General features: G+C 37.9%; 1 protein-coding gene across 1 annotated transcript; it reads left to right on the plus strand.

Annotated features, from left to right (window-relative positions):
• Positions 1-24103, plus strand: LOC119657931 (polycomb protein Pcl). The gene is made up of 8 exons (XM_038065119.1): positions 1-277; positions 10993-11886; positions 11942-12041; positions 12159-12331; positions 12392-12587; positions 12644-12867; positions 12932-13829; positions 19982-24103. Exons 2-8 carry the CDS (start codon positions 11003-11005, stop codon positions 20471-20473), a joined length of 2967 nt encoding a protein of 988 aa, XP_037921047.1. The 5' UTR covers positions 1-277; positions 10993-11002; the 3' UTR covers positions 20474-24103.
• The last annotated feature ends 191 nt before the right edge of the window (positions 24104-24294 follow it).

Consider the following 24294-nt stretch of genomic DNA (forward strand, 5'->3'; position numbering starts at 1 on the left):
AGTTCGACCTTTTCCCATTCGATAAGAACAAGAACATCAACCGCATCTTCTTTCAGCTGTTTGGAAAAGAAACAAACTTTAGACCAATCCCATCATTCCGTAGACTCTATTTTCGACGAGTTTCGCCAGTTGACGGGGAATAGACGGAAACTGAACCACAAGAACTCGGATAAGTTTGATGTAAGCGAAAACTATGGTGGAAAATACGCGCGAATTGAGGGTTGTTGTGTCAAATTTCAAAGTGTACATGTTTGTGTTGGATATAATCGTTAAAAAGGTTATAAATGAATTCTATTTGAATTAAGAAATTGTTATGTTAACTCGAGAAAATCGTAGAATATGCCAATTCGCCGTATTCAAGCGACTACTGACACAATTTTGTAATGGTGGTGTCGTGTCGGCGTTTGTAAAATTTTCAATGAAAATTTCCATTGTGCACGGTGAAAACAACTAAAATGAATTGAAAACCAAGTCTAGATACCATAATGCTGTAAATCCCGTAGGTGATTTTATAGTAGGTTTGGTGTGGCAGGTGGAAAAAGGATTCCTGAGCTCGCCTACCCAAGCGACGGCTGCTCATTATCACGTTCCCCAGAATTGCTGCCATTTCTGCGCGCACATACCTCACAGCATAGTGTACAAAATGTTATCAATTACGAGCGTTGCATGCACTCCTCTAAATATCTAGATCTTCGAATATTCACCTTACACGTGACTTATGGGACATTCGTGTATTGATGTCGCCCATGGCATCCATTATACTGTGCGGATCGTGAGTCCTTTTGTCGCGGAGCATACGCGAATACTGTTAAACATTTTTCCTGACTAATGTCGATGTAATTGCCGTGATCGAATAAGGATACCTCCAGGATCCAATTTGACGTTGATTGGAAGCAATTTCCATTTCAAAGTTGGCTAGGGCCAGAGGCGTTCTCTTTGTTTACACTAATCTCACTTGTTTCTGCCACGAAGAAATTGTTGATTTGATTGGGAATAATGGGAAAATGGAAACAGTTTCAATATCCATTGGAATACGGGCGTAGTTTTGAGAATACCCGAACTATTTTGTTCTTCAGGGTGGTCCGAAACTAGGAATCGCGCAAACATTATAATTCACAGTTCACAAAGGAATCACAAGAGGGTAGGAAGGTGCTGAGAGCCAGCCCACTCATAACAGGTCCTAATTAACTAAATAAGTTCTTTATATAGACCCAACCTCCAATATTTGTCTTGTTTTCGAGGGCTTCAGTTGAAGCCTTCTTAATACAGGGGTTCTGCCGTAAACTTCCCGTAAACCGATCAAACTTGATTTGAGTTTTCTCTCAAGTTTACTTGAATCAACTTCGTCCATTTATTCTTGAGTTGAATTAGCTTTGATTGTAGATTGTCTTGGAGATTTAGCTTACTAAATTGAATTATATGCTGAAATCCACCATTAGTTCCATCAGAAACTAGCGGGGGTGAAAGTATCTTCGTAGTATCCGGAGGATCATTCTTGTCATTCTCAGATAATAAAAATCAATTCCAATCCTTTGGAGCTTTGTAATTTAGCTCATAACTTTACATGCATCTAATTGCTGCCGGAAGCAAATGATGGATAACCCTTGCCTCCTCATACAATTTTCGACCCTCCAAAGCACTTTTCACCCTATTATTTTTAGTCGTTTTGGCAGCTGATAGTACACTCTTAGTGAAAAAAAAAATATTGAGGAATTCGCCATAGCATATATGAAGAAATACCAATGGAAATGTGCACGAATATTCCATAGCAGGAGAAATGTTAATGGATGATGTACAAACCCGAAAGGTTAGAAGAAATCAAGTGAACAAGCAATGTCTTGAGTTTCCTAATTTCCAATTTTGCACAAGGCATCGTGACTAAATTTATCTTTTGTGAAGGCTAAGGATCATTCAAATTTCTCTAATTAACTTTTAATGGAGACTCCTTGCCTAAGGCTTGCGGATCAACTTATTCTAGTTAAGTTTCCAAGTGTTCCACAAGTTCAATATAACCCCTCTTCGGCTATTCCACTTCGTTTGCAAATATCGTATCCAATAAGACAGCTGCAGTACATCTCAAAATTGTAGATTGAAACTGCCGCTGCAGATTTATGCTAAATGTTTTTGCAGGACCCCATAATTGAATCCCATATGTCCATGAATGTTTGCACACCGATTTGAGGATCTGTAACTTACAGTTCCAAGACAATGGTGACCTTTTGTTCAGCAATCAAACATAGTTTCAACTTAAGTTCCAGTTGTTGATTTTTCTCTCTATTTTTGATGATTATTAACTGAATATCAGACTCCTAGTCCCTTTACGGAGTTAGGCCGCTATAGCTTCGAAAAAAAATTAGTATATTTTGGAATTCCCTTTTTTAGCCGGACAAAGTAATCTAAAAGAAAATGGCAGCTACACTGCTTTTCTCCGACGAAACTTTCTTATTTGAAGGGCGGTCGAACCAATCGTATTTTTAATTTACGGTGATCAAAGATTTTTTTCGATTATACCTATACGTGGTGTCCCGTTTATGATGGCATTTTTGGGTGGATAGTACCACTTGTTTGAGGAAAATTGGTGAATGGACATTCTTCCTTTAACCGTTACAGAGTTATAGTGTTTTTCGTGAATAATGTCAAAAAGCTTTACCTTGCCAAAAATACAATCTCCCACGCCATCAACCATTTAATCCCACATTTAATACCATTTTCAGAAACTACATAAAATTTCTTAGAAATGGATATTTTTTCAATTGCAAAGGTCATCATCTACCCTAGATAGGAGAAATTTTCAACGGTCTCAAAATTGTGGTCTCCTATCTTTATTTTCATTTGACCAGTACGATTCAATGTTGTTCGTTTTTAAGGTTTTGTGTAAAACAAAACCTTATTAAAATCGATTCACTGTCTGTCAGTCTGTCACATGTATTTTTCTCCAAAACGATTAAACCAATCCGAACGAAATTTGGTGGACAGATGGGAACTATGAAATCGCACGCATACAGCGAGTGGCATAAATTTAAGTGGAGTTAGGCTCCCCTACATGCAAAGGGGGGATTCAACAATTTTTTCACCGGATATAGTCTTGTAGGGTATCAAATGAAAGGACTATTACTTTCCGCAACTGATATTAGTTTAGTCGTGAATTGCAAAGTGCGCGAGTGAGGAGTCAAAATGTACACGCTTAAAGTGAGACAGGACTCATTTTCGGAAACTCCCCACCTTAAAAATCCGAAAAAAAATCAGAATGGTGCGCTTAGATGAAATCTAGGCCTCAAAATATGTACCATTCCGATATCTGCTCAAATAAACTTATTAATAGTATATTACCAACTTTTAGAAATTTACTGAAAACCCCCCTTAAATTAATTTTGTACCAGCATAGAGGACAATATTTCGTATATATGTGCTAAGTTACATGGAAATCTAGCAATTCAAACTTAGCGATTTCGCGCGAAGTAACTGCTTCCAAAACCATGCAAATAAGGTGCTGACGTCATAATTAACAAGAATAATTGACATTCAAGTGAAATATTAAAATTCCAATCAAGAAGAGTCTAATTCTCCCCAGCTCTTTTTAAGGTTTTGTGTAAAACAAAACCTTATTAAAATCGATTCAATGTCTGTCTGTCTGTCTGTCTGTCTGTCACACGCATTTTACTCCAAAACGGCTGAACCGATCCGAACGAAATTTGGTGGACAGATGGGAACTATGAAATCCCACGCATACAACGAGTGGCATAAATTTAGGTGGAGTTTAAAGGGGGGCTCTCCATACATGCAAAGAGGGGATTCAAAAATTTTTTTCACCGGATATAGGTGTGTAGGATATCAAATGAAAGGTCTCAATTTGTACTTTCCGAAACTGACATTTGTTCTGGCATAAATTGCAAAGTGCGTGAGTTAGGAGTCAAAATGTACGCATTTGAAGTGAGACAGGACTCATTTCCGGAAACTACCCAACCCAAAAATCCGAAAAAAATCGGGGTGGTGCGCCTAGATGAAATCTAGGCCTCAAAATATGTCCCATTCCGATAACTGCTCAAATAAACTTACTAACAGTATATTACTACTTTTTAGAAATTTACCGAAAAACCCCCCTTAAATTCATCCTAGGACTTCCGGATTCTGTACCAGCATAGGGGACAATATTTCGTGTATATGCGCTAAATTTCATAGAAATCAGGCAATTAACGCCAAAGTTATGGCAGTTCAAACTTAGCAATTTCGCGCGAGTTTACTGCTTCCAAAGCCATGCAAATCGGATGCTGACGTCATAATTACCCGGAATAATTGACATTCGCGTGGAATATTAAAGTCACATTTATGAAGAATCTATTTATCTGCAGCCGTTTTTAAGGTTTTGTGTAAAACACTTATGTGAAATCTAAGCTTCGAGAGATGTCCCATTCCGGTATCTGCTCAAAAAATTTACTAATAGTATATTATCAACTTTTAGAAATAGACTAAAAAACTCCCCTTAAGTTCATCCTAAGTGTACCGACATAGAGGACAGCCACATGCATACACATGCCAAGTTTCATGAAAATCCAACTATTAATGGGAAAGTTATAGCAGTTCAAACTTATAAATTTCGTGCTAATTAACAGCATTCTAAGTCATACAAATAAGATGCTGACGTCATAATTAACGTGAATAATTGACATTCGAGTGAAATATTAAAATTCCTTTCAAGAAGAATCTAGTTCTGCCTAGCCCTTTTTTTATATTTGATGTTGGTTAAATTGTTGGCATTTGCTAATAATATTAAACTCATAATAATAATAAACAGGGGCGTATGAGGTTGACTATTATCAACACAGGGCTTTCCATCAAATGATTTATTTAAATCGCTTTCTAGAAAATAGAGGGCAATGGAATTTTTAGCTACATTACACGGAGCTGTCGTGCACTCGTCGCTCCTCACATCTTTTTCTTTTTGTTCAGCCATCAGTTCACAGGCGGGGTCGGCCTGTGGTGATCGGTTTCGTCATTTTATTTTATCAAATGCCTGATCAGGATGTAATCTTGAGACCTTTAAATCCCCATCCAGCATATTAAACCACCATTGTTTTGGCCGGATTTTTGGTTGCTTACCATTGTTTTTGATGTTGTGACCAATACTGGTCGTTGAATTCTCGTTAGTGTGAATTACGTGACCACACCATCGAAAACGCCCCTCTTGCAGTTTTTCCACGATCGGTGCACACCCGTTCGATCGCGGATATTCTCATTTCAGACCTAATCAAAACGTGTCACGCCACCAGTGCAATGCAACTTCTTCGTCCCCATTACCGCAAGACGCCGTTCATTGACCTTTATAGTCGGCCAATACTCAGAACTATAGAGAGCGGCAGACGGACGACATTGCAGTAAATTTTAGATTTGGGACGTGCGCTGATACGTCGATCACAAAGAACACCAGTTGGGGAATGCCACTTCATCCAGGTTGCGTTAATGTGTGAAATAATTTCATTACGCAGTTCTCCATTGGCAGATAGCATTGACTCGAGAGATTTAAATCGTTGAGTTCTGGCAATGGCAGTAACCTGCCCCTCGAGATATTCAAATCGCTGAGTTTTGGCAATGTCGGCAACCTGCCCTTCGAGATATTTAAATCGCTCAGTTCTGGCAATGGCAGTAACCTGCCCAGAACTGAACGATTTCAATATCTCGGGTCAATGCTATAAGCCAATGGAGATCTACGTTATGCTCCTCACATAGGGAAACACAAAACCTTTTATACCTGAAGCGTCAAGCTTCCGGTTTCCCGACTTGTTTAAATTTGATCTAGGTTAAATTCTTGGCATTTGCTAATAATATTAAACTCAGAGTGTGAAGCGTGGTTGGCTATTGTCAATACGGGACTTTCCACCAAATGATTTATTTAAATCGCTCTCTAAAAAATAGAGGGCACTGGAATTTTTAACTATGTGACACGGAGATGTCGTGCGCTCGCCGCTCCTCCCATCATTTAATTTTTCTTCAGCCTTTGTCCCGTTCACAAGCGGGGTTGGACCATCGTGATCGGTTTCGTCATTTGATTTTATCAAATGCCTGATCAGGATGTAATCACGAGACTTTTAAACCCCCTTCCAGTGTATCAAGCCACCGTCGTTTCGGCCGGCTTTTTGGTTGCTTACCATTGACTTCGATGTTCAGACCAATATTGGTAAGTGAATTCTTGTTAGCGTGAATTACGTGACCACAAAATCGAAAACGCCTCACTCGTAGTTTTTCCATGATCGGTGCAAACCCATATCGATCACGGATATTCTCATTTCATACGTAATCAAAATGTGTCACGCCACCAGTGCAATGCAACATCTTCGTCTCCATTACCGCAAGACGCCGTTCATTGTCTTTTACAATCAACTAACACTTAGAACAATAGGGGGCGTCAGGACGGACGACATTGCGGTAAATTTTAGACTTGAAACATTCGTTAATACTTCGATCACAAAGAACACCAGTTGTGGAATGCCACTTCATCCAGGTTGCCTTAATGCGTGAAGCAATTTCATTACGCAGTTCTCCATTGGATGATAGCATTGACTAGAGATATTTAAATCGCTGAGTTCTGGGAATGAATATAACCTGCCCCTCGAGATATTTAAATCGCTCATTTCTGGCAATGGCAGTAACTTGCCCAGGAGAACTGCGATATGCTCCTCACATAGGGAAATACAAAACCATTTATATATGAAGCGTCAAGCTTCCGGTTTCTCGACTTGTTTGGTTTTTGGCGCTGACGTTGCTAGCATGTACTTCGTCTTGCCTTCATTAATGTGCAGCCCAAGATCTGGCGCCGCCTGCTCGATGTGGATGAAGGTAGACTTTACATCTCGGGTTGCTCTTCCCATGTCAGTTGTCAGTTTAGGCTAGTACTTGGGTGGACTTGAAGAGAATGGTGCCTCTTGCATTCACATATGCATCGCAAATCAGTTTCCCCAGGGCCAGGTTAAAGAGGACGCATGATAAGACATCCCCTTGTCTTAGACCTTTATTGATGTTGATTGGTCTCGAGAGTGATCCTACTGCTTTTATCTGGCCTTGCATATTGGTCAGGGACAGACTAGTCAATCTTCTCAATTTCGTCGGGATACCGAATTCTCTCATGGCCGTGTACAGTTTTACCCTGCCTATGTTGCCATAGGCGGCTTTGAAGTCGATGAAAAAATAGTGCAACTGATGGGCAGAGACAAAATCTAATCTGTTGCGAATTTGGCTTCAAATTATTGTGGTGTATAAAAATCGAATTATTGTCCAATTTATGGCGAGGTATGAGGTACGATAGATCCCGATAATAAATTACAGTATTTAGTTGCTCTTGGTATTTGGCGTCCTAACGTTTTTCAAAAGTAGTCGAACATGTCGAATTTGTTCTGTTGAAAAGAGCAAATATCTTACAACAAAATGTAGCATACATAAGACATAAAAAGGCAAATTTCGTTGTCCATCATAAAATATTTCTTTGTATCTGATGCAACTTTTCACATAATACGGACAAATAGACGGCCCTGAGTCTCAGTTGATTTTCTCGGACGTTCGCTACCCTCCCTTCTTGCAACTGTGTTCATGTTACGGAATTGTATAGCGAGATGCTGCATTCCTTAATAGCTACTCTCTGCATACTACATATAATATAAATATTAAAAATGTATTCGTTCTTTGAGGGGGGAAACTACATTAGAAGGCCTTTTTTCACATACTATTTTGAGATTTTTTTTTTTGTAAGAAGAATTATTCGGAATTCATTCAAATTTGGACATGGTATTGTTCATATTCCAATATGGAACTCAGTGCAGTGAAAATAATCAAAAATTTTGCAGATGTGAAAAAAAAAAAATTTTGATTTTCACTATTTGTAAGGTTTTGTCTGAAGCAAAACCTCATTAAAGTCGATTCAATGTCTGCCTGTCTGTCACACCTGATTTACTCCGAAAAGGCTGAATCGATTATTACAAAATTTGATAAGAACATGTGCATACTCTATGGAGAGGAGGCATTGTGGAGCAATGTCACAAAATATCAAGTGCTGCATTGAGTTGCCATTTGAGAGGAATTTGAAAAATAAAGCGGAGCTCGCCGGGGCGACATTCTAATGACACCTGCTTGTTTTCTCATCGAGTCAAGAACGTCAGACTAAAGATAAAGCAACAACAAAGCCAAGGTTCTCATTCTGACTTGTCGCCGCACTTTTCTTATCGCCATCAGTGAATAAAGCTCTTAAGGCGTTAATACATTGTCTGTGGGCGCTGAAAGTCTCTTCTCAAATACTGACGGCGTATATGCTACGGCACATTCCTTTTTTTGTTGATATAGAACGCGTGCTTCACAGGGGGCATTTGTATTTGTGCTCTAACATAGTAGGGACTTGCAAATTAACATAGCAACTACCGTGAGTATTTTTCCATTGAAAAAACGTATTAAAGTAATAAATATTTTTGTTTTTATCAAGCACCTTATGTCAGTCGCATCCATATTTCAACAAACATTTTGAAATGCATAAGAGAAAATGTAAATTGCCTTTCTAACGTGGTTATCGGCGATGAAATTTGGTGTTTCCACCATCGACTCGCAAATGATACGCCAAACTTCAAAAGGGCGCACAATCAACTCTTCTCGTCCAAAAAAAGCCTTGGTTGAGCAAGTCTAAGATGAAAATCATGATTTGATCCTTTTTGACTAACGGTGTCATTCAATTTTTTTATCTCTGGGCTAACCGGGAATGCACAGAAAACAATTCGAACACCTGTGATCACACAACGACAATTCACGGAGCGATTGGCCCAGCATGAAGTTGCCACAATGCCTCAACTTACATTTTTCTCCTCCCTCTTTCTTTCTTCAGCTTTTAAATTATAGCTCCAAGAGAAACTAAAACTAATTGTCTCCACTATTGCTCACTATTTATTGTAACACTACAATGACAAATGAATACCGTATGCAAATTTTCACTCCAAAAATATTAGCCGCTGTTTCTTAAGCAGGTGGTCTGTTCGAAACTTACGTTACTGATAGTCTGTAGATCTGCATTCTATCACCGTAATTTGTTCTTGTTATACGTGACCCCCTTCATTTTGCATTAACCGAAAGGCATGGAAGCTCAAACGCTTCAATCAAGCTGATGACATCTTAACAATTTCAGTCATGCACATTTGCTAAACGGCTCTGCATTTGGAGAAGGCGATAAGGGAGCCGTAATTTATTTGCATAATTACAATAATTATAAAAACTAGCTTAAGGTAGTTGAATGTCCGTGGTCTCATTCATCACAGGACAGGACGCTAGCACCGTATATGCTAGAGCGCACTCCTACGCTCTTTTTTGTAGATATTGAACGCTTGCTCCACAGAAGGTATTTGTATGTCGATCCTCACGTTAGAGGGACTTGCAAAATTACAGAAAAAACGTATTAAAATAATAAATATTTGAAAAAACATTCATACCAACTTAAAAAGAAATCACCACAAAGAAGTGTTACGCTTATCACCCGTAGTCAACGTGTTACATTTGTTTCGACATAACTCAAACGTCAGAGCTGCCTTAAACAAATGAAATGAATAATTATAATTTCTACCACAACATTTGCCCTTATTGGGTGATTTTGAACATGCTATTTTCTCTCTTCTTACTGCAATTTGCTCCAAGCGTTGGCACTTTTCAAGTTCGTGTTGAAGACAAACCGGTATACTGTCTGTCTGCTATAAGCACTTTTCTCAGAAACGATTGCACCGATTGGCACGACATTCGGTAAAAAGATTGGAACCGTGAACCCAACACCCCCCATAGTCCTGCACGTTGAACTGAAGAGGGGATCCCCATAACTTAAAAAAAGGTGCGAAATTTTTTCGCCGAATGTACATTGCTACATTCGGGTTATCAAACGAAAGGTCTCGATTAGTAGAAAATAGTACAAGCAGGTATTACTTGTGGCATTGGTTGCAAAGGCCCAAAAGGAGTCAATTACTTCTCAGAAACCACCCATGTGAAAAATCTGAAAAAAATGGGGTGATCCATGCACATGGTATCTAGACCTCGAAATACTCTCTGTTACGATGGTAGTATATTAAGTTCAGCCTAAATTCGTAAAATTGCACTAATATAGATTTTAATATGAAGCACCATACTGGAAAGTTTGGTAGAAATCCTACTATTATTATCAAAGTTGTCCCTTATGGGGGAGTAGTACCCTAAGGGATAAAATGTCAGTGCCACATCGAATTGAATATCGAGTATATTCAATGTATATACACCATGAGCTATTTGTAGGTGGAACCATCGTGTACCCAAAGGCCTTTACATAAAAAATCAACAAAACCTTTTATACCTGAAGCGCCGAGATTCCAGTTTCCGACTTGTTTAAATTTGGTATCGCAGCCTTAAGCTAGTGACTTGAATTTGAAATTTGGTGGTAGTTCTGGATTATCAGCTAATATTGTTGACTTATTCTGTGGTTTCAGGTTGACGCAAATGCTTCTCCAGCTATTGCAGTATGCCATAATTCGATGTCGATTGATATTTCCAAAATGAAACACCTAAAACATTTGCCCATTTTTAAATCAAGTTGTCCATTATGAATGTTTAAGGCTTATTTAAAGCTCACTTATTCGGAGTAACGATCTCTTTAGTGACTAGCATTTAATTAAAGCCGGATAATGTTTGCTCCTTAAGCTTGACCTACAAGAAAGTTAATACTTGCCAGGTAGGTTAAATCGCCTTTTACTTGGGCTCACGACACGTTCTAACGAGGAATGTAAAAGGCTGAAGTGGGGATTCCACCACATATAAAAGCATATCGTCTACAATTGAGTCGAAAAATTGGTTTATACTTTCCGAATTCTATTGCGAACTATTCATGCACCTTTTCCAGGGCATTTGGGTTGCCCTTATTATAAAATACATACATATATAATGTGCTGTTTGCAATATACAAAAAAAAATATTTCACATGACTTATTCGAAAATAACATTCTCTCCTTTCAACAGAATTTAAACAATGTCTAATTTAAAGTCGGAAAACTCCACCTACTATATGGCAGAATTCGTAAAGAAGGAATCATTATCAAACGAGCCTACACACAAAAGTGATTACGAGAAAAGATGTACCGGGCTTCCAGACAAACCCGGTCCATTTCATAAAGAAACGGATCATTCATGTTTCTACAATGCTTCGGCTCCAAAAACCATTTTGATAACAAATAATTATTCGCAAGATGACCCGAGCGGGCTGAAGAGTCATCAAAATATACAGAAAAGTTCGTCCATCACAATTGTAACACATAATTCTGATGGCGAACGTTCGACAAGCAACATACCAACATCGGCGAGTAGTTCGACTGTAGTCCTAGATAGAATAAATATTTGCATAAATAATCACTTCAACGATCCAAGATCTGCCAATGCAATTCCATCGACTTCAGGTTTACAAAACAAAAAAGAAAACATCTTCCCAGATGAGCGAGTAGAAATCAAACAGGAAACCACAGATGAGCCTGTCTCGAGCACAAGCAATATCTTAGATGACGACGACGATGACAATGAATCAATGATGTCAGATTCATCTGAATTCATATCTAAGTACAAGCCTGGTGAGGATGTTCTTGTTCATCGCAAAGATGGTCGAATTTATCTGGGGACAATAATTGCAATCACTCGAAGTCAGTGTTTGGTTCGATTGGACGACTGTACGGAGTATTGGGCAGAAGCTGAATATATAAAGAAAATAGACACAACCGATACGAACGATGATCCTATGTGTGTTGTATGCAAGAAGGTAAATGAGAATGATATTGTGGAAGTATGCGAACGATGTGGCAGAGGGTATCATCAGAAATGTACCGAAGAAAGATTTCAGAAGAATGGAGTTTGGTATTGCAGAAGGTAACAGTCTAGTCCTTTTGAATTTGAACTTTTCAAACCGACTATTTTATTCAAGATGTACAGCGCGAAACGGTGTTAAGGTGAGGCAATTCCAACCACCACGGATAGAACCATTAAGCAAAATTCTAACCGACAAATCACAGCTGCCTTATGACGTAAGTTCATCACTATTTCTTATTCAATTTTTTGAAAGCATGTCCTACATACAACTGTAATCCTCATCTTTAAAAAAAATTGATATCTTTTAAAATTTGCATCTTCCTTTTTTCCAGATTGATTCGTTAACTTGGGACAGCCACCACCGTGTTAATATGGAACAAATATATTGCTACTGTGGTGGGAATGGAGAGTGGCATAAAAAAATGTTGCAATGTTGTAAATGTCAACAATGGTTTCATGAAAAATGTGTTCGCTGCTTAGAATATCCTCTTTATCGTGGTGATAGGTTTGTGAGATCCATAACTAAATAGCAGCGCAAATATTCAAGTTGACTTGTACCTTTCAGATTTTTTGTATTCGTGTGTTCTATGTGTAATGACGGAGTGGAGTTTTTACGTCGATTAGTTATGAAATGGATCGATGTGGTTCACTTACTCCTATTCAATATTACAACCTACAATCAGCAAAAATACTATCATGCAAATAAAGTTATTGTTCCTTATGCTGTTGATAACTGGCCATTCCTGCATTTGGATCCTAGTGTAAGGCGATAACTTGTAAATTCCAATGATATCCTTAATGTGTATTGGTTTTACAGATGCGCAGTTTGACTGCAAAAGAGATAAAGGACAAAATACTTAGCACATTATCAACCAATAGTCCAAGATTTAAATGCGGTCGCGAAATAAAAAAACGACAATCAGTATGGGGTCTAAGAAATCGCATCCCACCAATAGCACCATCTGTTTCTATTCCTGCTGATGTCGAAATTAGTGAACACTATCTCAGGCATCGAACCAAATTGAACTTCATTTCTATAGAGTAAACACCAGTCAACCATGATTTTTTTATTTGAAATGCGAATTCCCTATTTTTTCGTTCATAGGTCGCCGATTGAAATTCCCAAGGATATTGAGACCAAAATGAGTGGTATTGAATATTTGGGTGAAAATTCTGATAATGAATCCAGTGGTGGAGTTAGTGATACAAAGTTTACTTCGGATGATGAATTACCTCTGAAAATTTCTATCGAGAGGGAGAAACAACGTGAACAGCAACAATTAGCAGCTGCAACACGAGAAATTTTGCAAAAAGAACAACCAATGCAGCAAATGTGCCGCGAAACTTCTCCTATTCTTATTCCCGAAGAGGATTCCTTAGGGAACGATCATACATCAGCCATCACAGACTCTTCAGATAAAAGCAACGACTGTGCTGCTGATGATGCAGATGTCGAGATGAAAGATGAGGAAACTCTTGATGGCACACTATCCAGGACTAAACGTAATCGCAAGCGAAAATCTCCATTCCAGCAAGCAGCTTCAATAGCAACCACTGCCGAGAATGCAGCGAAAAAACATGCTGAAGTTATTGATATTTGTGATTCATCTGATGACACATCAAGCCGTGGCACATTGGATCTTATTATTCCACCACCGAAAAACTTCCAGGGAAGGAATAATCCGTTTCGTTTAACCCCCAAAAAGAATGAAAACAATACCAGCCACACCAACAGTCCTCTGGTAGTTCATAAAACTATAACTAGTGGGGGTGGAAGTAGCAGCAGCAGCGCTAGTAGCAACAATAATAATAATAATTCAAGTGGGGGCAAAAAGCCAATTTTGAATTCAAAATTGTTTGGCAACGTGGATTTAAATCAAGTTGCTGGACAATTCAGAATTGTACGGACTGTGAAACGAAGACTGAGTGCCAAAGACATAATGATAGGACCGAATATGGAAGTGAAGAGACGAAGGCTGAGACGACGTTCGGGTAATGTAGAGGTAAGTCGTCTATACGTTTATTTTCTTCTTAATAGGAAATGTTCACAATGTAACAAGGCTTACAAATTATAGACATTTTTATTAATGAACTTGCTTTCCTTGAAGTCCGCGATTTTAAATTCATGAAATAGGAATAATACAGTGAAAAACATTATAACCAACCTACTCCGAAACGGCTAAGCCTATTGTCTCGAAATTTGGTTTGAACGTGCAGTCTGTGAGTTTAAAGGAAGGCTCCCCATACATGTGAAAGGGGGATGTATTTTTTATTACAATATGATCATATGGCGCCAATATGAAAGGGCTCAACTTTTCAGAACTAGTCGAAATCTACATATTAGATGAGAGATAAGCGAGCCAGGACCCAAAATGTAGGTACTATGAAACGTAACAGGTCTCGTTCTTAAAACCTTTTTAGAAATAACCGTACTTCCCATTCCTTGAACTGCTTAAATAAAGTCAATAATGGTATGTTACTTTATTTTGAAAATTTGTCAAAAAGACCCCTTAAATTCATTCAAGAAGTACGAGTAAAGGATGATACAGGGGATAATTATGAAAAGTTTTGAAGAAACATTACAATTCCTAGCAAAGCTATAACAGGTCAAAGTCTCCAATTTGAAATTACCTACTCGGAAGACATCATTCATAGGATATGTTCTATATGTATAGCGTCAAATACCAATGCCACAATAAAGCGAAGTGCCTGAGATATGTATGGCAACAACTACCCTTTAATTTTCCTTAATAATTTGTATATCAGTCTCAGTTTCTAGAGACGAGCATATATACGCTGTACGTTGTGATCAGCTTGTGGTTCTCCGACTTGTTTATATAGTAGCGTAGCTAAATAAATGTCAACGTTGTTGGATAAACAATTGAATTTTATACGGCTGCATGTTCAGATCTTTAATAATTCATCGCATGGAGGTGAGGGTAATTTTCATAGCTAGAAAATGTCGGTGCCCTAATCTGTGCGGGATTGGTATCAATACTACGTGCACGTTTTCGATAGCGTTCTCGGTTCTGGTACCATCACATCAATCAATGCCCAATCTGCTTTAAGAATTTTTTCTAATTAATTCAACATGGTTTTCCGTTCGGGTGGATTCTCATGATGCTTTAAATTAAATGATCCTTTAAAAGCACGCTGCATCGCAATTACACTTTTACTTCTCTTGAAATACTGTTCGACGACGAACGCACGTTGTCAAACGACATCGTTGTGGATTCCTAAGAATGCTCGTTTAGTCTAACCCTAATCGTATGCTAGCCATATGGATATGGAAAGTTCGGTATATTTTTTATAAAAAATATTCCAGTGCACATCGGTTTCATTTATACGAAGGCCGTAATATATTCGTATTTAGTATTTCAATGTGATATTGACATTTTACGATGTCTTTATGGTTGCCGAAAACCCCTGTGTGAAGTATAGCCCACCAACCATACTAACGCAGTATCGCTGTCGGTTTCGGGCAATTTGCTTCAATTGACTTTATGATTTTCCGCTTGCGCTCGCGTCCGCGAGTATCTGACCCGTACGTCGTCGAAGTTCTCTATTGGTTATTGTCTCAAGCCACAATGTCATGACATGAATTGATGAAGGCTTCGAGGTTTTGAGTAAAAATGGTGAACATTTTCCATGTACTACTTCCATATAGTAGACTATATATTGGACCATACTTTGATATTAGTGTTGAGATATTTTCATTTCCAAATTTTGGACAAAATAGCGAAGGCGAATTTCGCACTGTTAATGGGTCAATCGACCTTTGGCAGAATCAACACTTCACACATATGCTAATTTATAAACGCCCTCGATGCAAATAGGACACGCTGCAATGATACGGTGATCCGTTTATCTTCAATCCAACTCTTTTCGTCTCATTGAACGGAACGGAATGAAAGGTCTACGATTTCGTTCGTGTTATGGTATACGGTGGCGAAACCGTGTTTTCGGCAGCTCCTGCTTCCCTCATAACGCACACTACGCTGCACTTTTTGGCAGTAACGAAACTCGTCGCATCCATCTTCGCTCTTAGCCTCTTACGTTCGCCGATTCATGTTTCGGCAGTCCTTTCTGGACAACTTCATCCTTATGACAAGATTATTCTTGATGATCCAGTGCTTATCAATATTTTCCATTAGATTCTTTAGAGTTTGTGCCAAAAATATTGAATTTGAATATTGATCGCAATATGGTCGATCTAAATCGATGCTCTTCGTCAATCAATCGAAGCCCAACTGACCTCGTGTTAGGCCCTGTGTTCGAATAATCGGCCGCAAATGTGGCGATTGGGGTGAAAGTTGCAGAAACAAACCTTTCGCCGATGTTGTTAAAGTTACCAAGTCCGAGTATGATCACAATGTCACCTTTAGGAAGCCTCTTCTGAACTGCATGTAATTGCTCATAGAAAGCATCCTTCCCCTTCTGACAACACCTTTTACGGCGTAACTCTGCACAATTGTAATGCTCCTTACGTTGGCATGACGCATTGTTGAGATTTCGGTAGTAATGGAATTTCAAAATATCCAGATTGTAACCTCCTTTTAGTGGGCTTTTACGTCAATCAGGGAATGGTTTGAGAGTATTCTAAAACCCTAACTCACAGGGGGGTTTATAGTATTATTGTTCTTAAGATCATATTCAAATTCGACCAAAGTGTTGCCTTAACGTATATTGGCATTCAGATCTTGTACCATATTTAATTTAGTTTTTTGTAGCAAGAGTTTTCGGCTATTACCAGGCGAAGTGGAAGATCAAACATGATTGTAATTGTGATGGCCACAATGCGGGAGTTCTTTTTTTCTGTATTGGGTACTTTCGTTAGTATACAGTATAATATATTGTGGCGTTCGTTGCTTGGGTTGGAAATTCTTCGCTCAAACCTGATTGAAACCGATTTTCAGGTCCAGAGAGTAGCCTCTACCAGGAGTGAGGATGAAAATGTCCAATTGATGCTGCTGAAATTCTTGATAGTAATGGATATAGATAGCTATAATTCTGGTACTTTTCACGGCAAGAAGGAATAATTTGAATGAATTCTCGTTTTTATCCGATATTTAGACTCCTGCTTTAGAACCATGTTCTGTTTTTGAGACATCGATGCAAAAGATCTCAGTATGTCCCGCCACGTATTCTTTTGGTTCATTTCAGTTTTCTCTAGGTTTAAGGATAATTTCATATCTACTATCAAACAGATGTTTGGGAATTCAAGCATCAAAAAGCATTGTGAAAACTAGCTTCAGTTTGCCTAATAACTCTTCCAATGCTCTGTGAACCGCACTTCCATTGCTCCCTCATAGATCTAATCGAATTAGTCTATGATCTGCTCTCATTACAATCCTCTGAATAAATGAATTCAATTGAATAATGCATTTAGAGCTGCGCCGGATGTCATGCTCATGGTATCGGTAATACCTACACACAGTTCTTTGCAGTGAAGCCAACTTATAGTAAAAACTCTTTCTTTCGTTTCACCTTAATCATCACAATACGAATGCATAGCGAAAATGACCTAATGATAGTAACATATTGTATATTTAAATTACTACCTGTACCATCCTGTATGCCATTACCATGTCGATTAAAGTCCTGTGTGCACAGCCCATAGGCAATGAGAGCTCATTTCATCTTTACCGCTACATATTTGTTCCAAAGAAGCTTCTTGTCTCAAATAACTCCCAAATATTTCACTTCTTCGAAGTGTTGAAAAGGTATTTCTTATCACTAAAAAGTGAAGAGAAATAATGCTTTTGCGTTTTTTTTTTGTCAACTGGTAATTACATCAACGGCGCATTGTATACGCACCGTTTCGAGATCCCGACCAAATAGCTAGCCTAGCCACGTTTTCCTCATGAGCTTGGGCATGTATTGGGAGATTTTGCAGTTCAGATAGTAGTGAGTCGATCACCATATTTGAAAGAAGAGGCGATAGCAAACCTTCTTGGGGACAGCCTTTTATTTCTTATGTTTATTACGCAGAAATCTCTGCGTTAGCATAGAATAGGTCCACTTAATTAGTTTCATCGACACGCTGCTCTCTGGTGGCCGTTTTTGGGAATGCGAACATCTACATCGGGTACTCGCCTTTCAGAGTTGCGTCCTCTGTCTTTGAAGCCAAAGAGTGAAGAACCGCACAGGATTTTCCACACTTTTGATGGGTGTGACGTTAACGCTTTTTTGCAAATGTAAGGCTCAACTTGACCCCAGGCTTAGGTATGAAGATTGCTTAATTTTCTGCTAAATAGTACACGCGCAGCCCAGAGCGAGACAGCCTCGAAAAATATTTCTTAGAAGCTTAGCATCGCTGGATAGATGCCATCTATGCTAGATGTTTTGAAGTGCTCAAAGGATATTGTAACAGCTCTCGCTATTTCATTCAATTCCCCTTTGCAACAACTTCATGTTGAAAGTTTTACAGATACCGTCAAGTCTCTCCCAATAATTTCCGTCTTCTGTTCTTCTGGATAATGTACTTCCATTTTGGATTGGTGAAGGTTCCCATCCGACTTTACACGAGAGTCTAATTTGTCCGGCGCAGCCTGGAAGTCTCTCTTTCGCTTTCCAGTTTCTCACAGTATGCTTTAAATGATTCTCGCACTCTCGAAAGTTTTACGAGCCTCTTATATTCACGTTATGAGATCCGGAAGTTTAGCCACTCTTCATTTTTATTGTTTTTACAAGCACGATTCAGAAGTCGTCTGGTTGATTGCCTGAGTTTTTACAGTTCTTGCTTCTACCAGGGGACTATTTTGCCGATTTTGCCTCGGGAAATACGATTCACAGTTTTCAATTGATCTTGTATCGCCCAAGAGTGCTTAGTCGCGTAGGGACGTCCACTTTGAACTCCTAGGATTCCCTTTTTGTATTAAAGTGTGTTCTCCTGCAACAGCCGGTTTAAATTCTCTAACGGTGATCTGAGAGTGAGACTTCGTCTAGCACCCACCAATATCTAATCAACTCTTACAACTTCGAAGTGCAGATTGTTAGGCCAATGAGTGAATCCTTCTCGGCCCCAAAAACTTAAGGACGAACCTTAAATTCGCGGTCATCAAACTAGCTGAAGTAATAAAATCAAATAGCTTTTCTCCTCTAGGATTGCATTTGCTACTGTCGCAACAAATATGTTGAGCGTTCGCATCACAACCTATTAAGATCAGTTTATTCTGCATACATTATCAGATCCTTTGAAAATGGTTGCCTTTAGCAAATTTGACATAAGGCACAGCTTCTCGGTCTCGGGTCCCCTTTACTGATCCAATACCGCCAATTTCATTAACTCAAACCCATGGCTCTTGCACCAGGAATATATAAGGGCAGTCCTGCAACTTTGCCTGCCTTGTTGCCAGTAGATAGGAAGAGCATGCTGCAGATTAATTTGATCAACCTTTATGTTTATAGACATAAGCGTAGTCTAATGTGAAAACCGCTGCTAACTGAACAGTATACTATGTCCAGTGAGGGTCTCGTTGGGATTATCAGCTGAAAGGCTTGCCAGGTTCCGACTAGAATTAGACATTGCATTGCATTCACATGCCCAGCTTCCTTTTCTCACGCTTTTCCTGGTTGAAGCGGATGAGATAGTTCCAACAAGTAATGTTGAGTCTGTAGTCTCCTGTCCTTTGCCGCTGAAATTTCCTTCTGCCAAGCCTGCCACCCCCTTGAAGAATTAGGCAACAGTACCACCGACAGACCGGCCATAGCTTTCTAGCTCTTCTAATTATGGGAGTTACTGCACTCTCCTTTCCGGTTGCTCGTAAAGCACTCTCCTTTCTGGTTGCTCGTAAACACTGAGTGCATGCTTTCCATCGAAGTGGAGAAGGTTTCATCCACGAATTTCTCCACGGGGGAGCATGAATCTGGTGTACCTCGGTCACGAATTGATTGCTCAAAGTCGCGGTATGGATTCGAAGTATGTAACTCCTTACCACTTGGAGAGTTAAAACCTGTCGCTTCCGTCTCCATGTGTTTTGGTTTTCGAGCGGAAATAAGTCCAGTATAATTATCATAACATTGCAGATTGCGGATTTCTATATTTTTCTTTTCTCGACTAGAAGGATTACTTTGAATGAATTCTTAGTTTCCAAACAGCGTATGGAATCGATAATGTAACTCCCTGATTCCTTGCTTTATCTTAAAATTGCAGGTCATAAGTACTACAACCATACAAACACTACCCAAATCTGCAGCTTACCTACCAATAAGAAGCGACAACAAAGAATGGCCAGTTGCCGCCATCAGATCTACACTCGTAACAGCGAACGGGTCATCTTCATCAAGTACAACACCTCATGCAACTTCTCCTACGAATCTCGGTTCCATATCAAACGTATTCAATGGTCGACGGCTTCGTCAGCGTCGCGAAAAGAACTATGCTGAGTCTTCTCGGCGAAATTCCAACACTAGTTTGACCGCACCAAATTCGAATATGGCAAATAACAGGAGCATACCGGGTTCACCCACCAAGAGTGGGAGCCAATCGACAGATGTATCTCTATCGGACCTAAAAAGTTCGGTAAATATGTATTTTGGCGCCGTCAATCGGATCGCAAGCGGCGAAAACTTTGCCGTGCGAGCGAAACGTTACACACCAAACGGTAAAATTCAGTATTTGATTGAATGGGAAGGAATTTCATAAGTCAATTTCGTTACTTTCTTTAAGTGATGTTTTTTTTTAAATTTACATTTACTTTCAACTGAAACAGGAAGTTTTGGCGAATGAATTCAAAGGATCTTGAGCGTTTTTATTTATACTTCGAAATTATTTTTCTTTATCACTTCAAACACGGCCGTTTATTTTGCATATTCATTCCAATTTTTCCTTGTTACTGTTTTCTTTTTGTATGTTGATAACATCTGACAATTGCTTCATTCGCAATTTGATCGGAGCCTACGAATATTTAGATAATATTTTTATCACTGCCGAATAATAAAACAATGTAGAAAATTACAAACACTCGTATGAATTAAATGATCGTTGTCCTAAATGTACAATATAGAATATTTATTTTAAAGAGTCAAGCGTAGGAAGCTTCACGGTAAAATCTAGAAACTTAATCGAGCGCGTGGATAGAAATATGTAAGATTTCGCATATATTCGCGAATAAACACCAACTGTTTGAACGGAAGTTTCTCAGTCATTGAAAAGATTTTAATAGAGGAGCGAAATGTGTTTTGTTCGTAGATTCTAAATAACAATTAAAAAGAAAAATGGAAAATATACGAAAACAGGGAACATATTATCCGAAATTTAGCAAATATCCTTTTAAAATTAAAGAGTTTAGGAACTTAAGTAAAGCAAAATTCTAGGTAGATTTTTAGTTAGAATTGCTAATATTAAAATTAATTTTTGCGCACATACCCAAACATTCTATTATATGGTGTGTAGAAGGAAATTAAAGAGTGAATTGAAAAGCACTGAAATATTATCCAGAATCGCAACCAATTCAATTTCAACTATACAAATCAAATTACCATAAAATTTATTGATAATTGGAAATAATTATATAGTTCAATCTTTTGAGTCGCATTTATTGAAATAAGAGACAATTTTATTCGTGAAATGTTTACATGAGTGTTCATAAAATTGGTATAATCAAATCAAAAGCTAGTTCCGAGATATTAGCCAAAATTTTCCTCTAGAGCTCTAGACATTTTTCTCTATTTAAAATGTGGGAATTACGACCTAAGTTCTATACGCTTCGAAATCACTACAGCAAAATCAAGGCTAGAAAAATCATATGGTAATAAATAGTTGCCGAAGGACAATTAGTTTGATATAGACTGAAAAATAAGGACTTCCTCTTATTGAGAGAAGGAGAAAAAATGCGCTACCTCACTTGAGTTACAATAAGATCACGACATTGATACCACAATTTTGTAAAACGGGCGTATATAAATTCAACTAAAATAGTTTGAAAATCATAACGAACGGAAGCAAAGATAGAACAGTAGCAATAAGAAAGATTCTACTGCCAAAAACTATAATTTTATACAACTGCATTTTGATTGAAAGATAAAAGGTATATTTTGTGACAGCTGTAATTTCTCATAGTGCATACACAATAGAACGGATAGACATCTCCACATGTAACAGGTTTTAAATATTACAAAGATATCCAGTAAAGAAGAAAGGACAAGTTAAATGCAAATATATTCTTTTACTGCAAAACAAAACATATATTCCGAATTGAATTGTAAAAAGCTCATGAGTAAACCATTTCATAGGTATTAAGTATCAATACGTTGTGAAATAATAAGTTTCTATTGTTATTCGCAGCTAGAAATAGCGTTGTGAGGTATTCATTGCCATTGCCAATGAATAATCTAGGAAATGTATTCGCAATTTATAAGAATTGAGTCTAATTTAAGCATTGGAGGTTGCTAGTTCTAATTAATGTATTTTCTCAAAAAACAAAATTATTAATAATGATGGCTAATTTTAGAACATTAATGGCTTTATGGTCTGGTCGCTCTGTCTAAAAATACAGAGAGTTAGTCGTGAAGTCATTAAGGCTCATTGTTGGAACACAACTATCTACTAATGTTTATTTATTTTTAAATATTGTATTTCTCTTCCTGATTCCTGATGTTTTCATATGAATACAGGCTAAAGCCTTTTACTTGAAGGGCCTGTATTTCGATATGTAAAAATATCATAACTTTAGAAGCTGAAAAAGAGGAAATTTTAATGAAAAAATTAGTGAGATTTCAGCTTATTGGTTGAGATTTCTTTTATAGATGTTAAATTTCAGTCGTTGATGCGAATTTATCTGTCATCTGCTATGTGTATTATATTCGGAATAGCTAGTTAACTTCCATTAAATTTGAAAAAAAAAACAACTATCAGATACCCTAATCGACTTTTTGCATTGTAGTTTAGCTAGAATAATGAGAAAAGTGGAAATCGGCCTTGTTGCAACTACAAGATGAAATTTATGTTTAGGAGAATTTATTTGAATTTTGCGCGAATCTCGTGGAACTCAAATAGTAGTTTTCAAATATTAGCAAGCAACCTTTATTCAACTCTCAAGTATAAAATAATGAAATTCTGTGGAAATAAAGTGTGGAAATCGCAAAGTTGAAGACAAAAACCAGGTAAGTGTTTTGATTTCAGATTCATATTAATCAAGTCTTCTTTTATAGGATGAAATTGATCGTGAAATATCAATTTGTACCTAAAGAATAAAGGTTAGAAAACAAAAACTTTGCAAATATACCTATTTGGGGAAGATACGATATAAGACGAACAAGCGCAAATCATGTGAGTACCGCAATCATTTTACCTATTTATTTCTCATTTGAATTTGTATAATTTTGCTCTTCTGTGCAGTTCAATTCGATAGTATATTCCTATACTTGGAAGCCATATGTCCATATTGGTTTAATAAGAACAGTTGAATAATTCCCGATTTAACTTTTGACTGTCTGTTTAGTAAGGAAAAGTTAGATGTGGCAATATCGTTTTCCAGTCCTGTTTAAAAACACAAGCACAACGAATTTGTTTGCTGTAATCTTTAAAAAGTAGTTTTTTTATGTTTACCAATTCATACTGACATTACAGGCAAAGTCCGATTAAGATCCAACTTTCACTTCCATAGCATAACATAGGTTTATTAGCTGTTATTCCTGAGAAGAAAATGAAAGGGTTCGGAAATTGGTGACTATTTTACTATTTAATGGAAACCAAGAAAAAGACGTTCGCTAAACTCTTCACATAATCCATGAATCCCATTAAACTATTAGAAATATACGAAAATGACCCTTTTGATTAATTAAATTCGGAACAGTACGCTGCATATAAAAATAAATAAAATCCTTCAAATATCATGTTCGATTCAAAAATATCTAGTCGTCCCATTTTCGTCTTCTAATCAACGTGCCCACCGGTCCATTACAGAGTAACCGAGCAACAGAAATAATCGCTCTGTATATATTGTTTTCGTCTAGCAGCAGAGGGCGAACATTGGTGCGGAAAAGCCTCAGTTTGATGATGATACCCAGGTAATTGATTTACTAAATAATCAACACCCTCAATATTCTGTCCATCAATGCAGATAGGAGATGTTCAATGCCCGGTCAGACTTAGAATCTCATTAATAATCAATTATTCCAATAGTAAGAGGTGCAAATTTGTTGTAACTAAAAGGGGCTTTTTGTTTCGATTTCTCAGGTCCATTCAATCAAAGTTTATATATCAAGCAGAATGTTGACGTCATAAGTTGCATAAATATTGAGGTTGCCGTTCATTTCTGGGTGGGGTCTGGTTTGTATTTTATAAAAGGGACAAATTTTATGTACTTTTGTCACGCCGAATTGGAATTTAAAGTTCAAGGTCGGCGTCAACAAAAAAGAATCAGCGGCATTCCGACCAGCTGACGAGGTTGAACTTTGATTTACTGGACGGATGGAGTGTGGAAGAGCTTACTGGAGGATTGACTTCTTATCCGGTTAAGGAAG

Source organism: Hermetia illucens, chromosome 5 (assembly GCF_905115235.1).
Source record: "Hermetia illucens chromosome 5, iHerIll2.2.curated.20191125, whole genome shotgun sequence".
Taxonomy (NCBI): domain Eukaryota; kingdom Metazoa; phylum Arthropoda; class Insecta; order Diptera; family Stratiomyidae; genus Hermetia; species Hermetia illucens.

What these genes read in the sequence shown, in the direction of transcription:
- LOC119657931 (XM_038065119.1), top strand. Translation starts at nt 11,003, where the DNA reads ATGTCTAATTTAAAGTCGGAAAACTCCACCTACTATATGGCAGAATTC. An exon ending in GGAGTTTGGTATTGCAGAAG is followed by an intron (nt 11,887 to 11,941) that starts GTAACAGTCTAG and finishes ATTTTATTCAAG; the next exon opens with ATGTACAGCGCGAAACGGTG. An exon ending in TCCTGCATTTGGATCCTAGT is followed by an intron (nt 12,588 to 12,643) that starts GTAAGGCGATAA and finishes TTGGTTTTACAG; the next exon opens with ATGCGCAGTTTGACTGCAAA.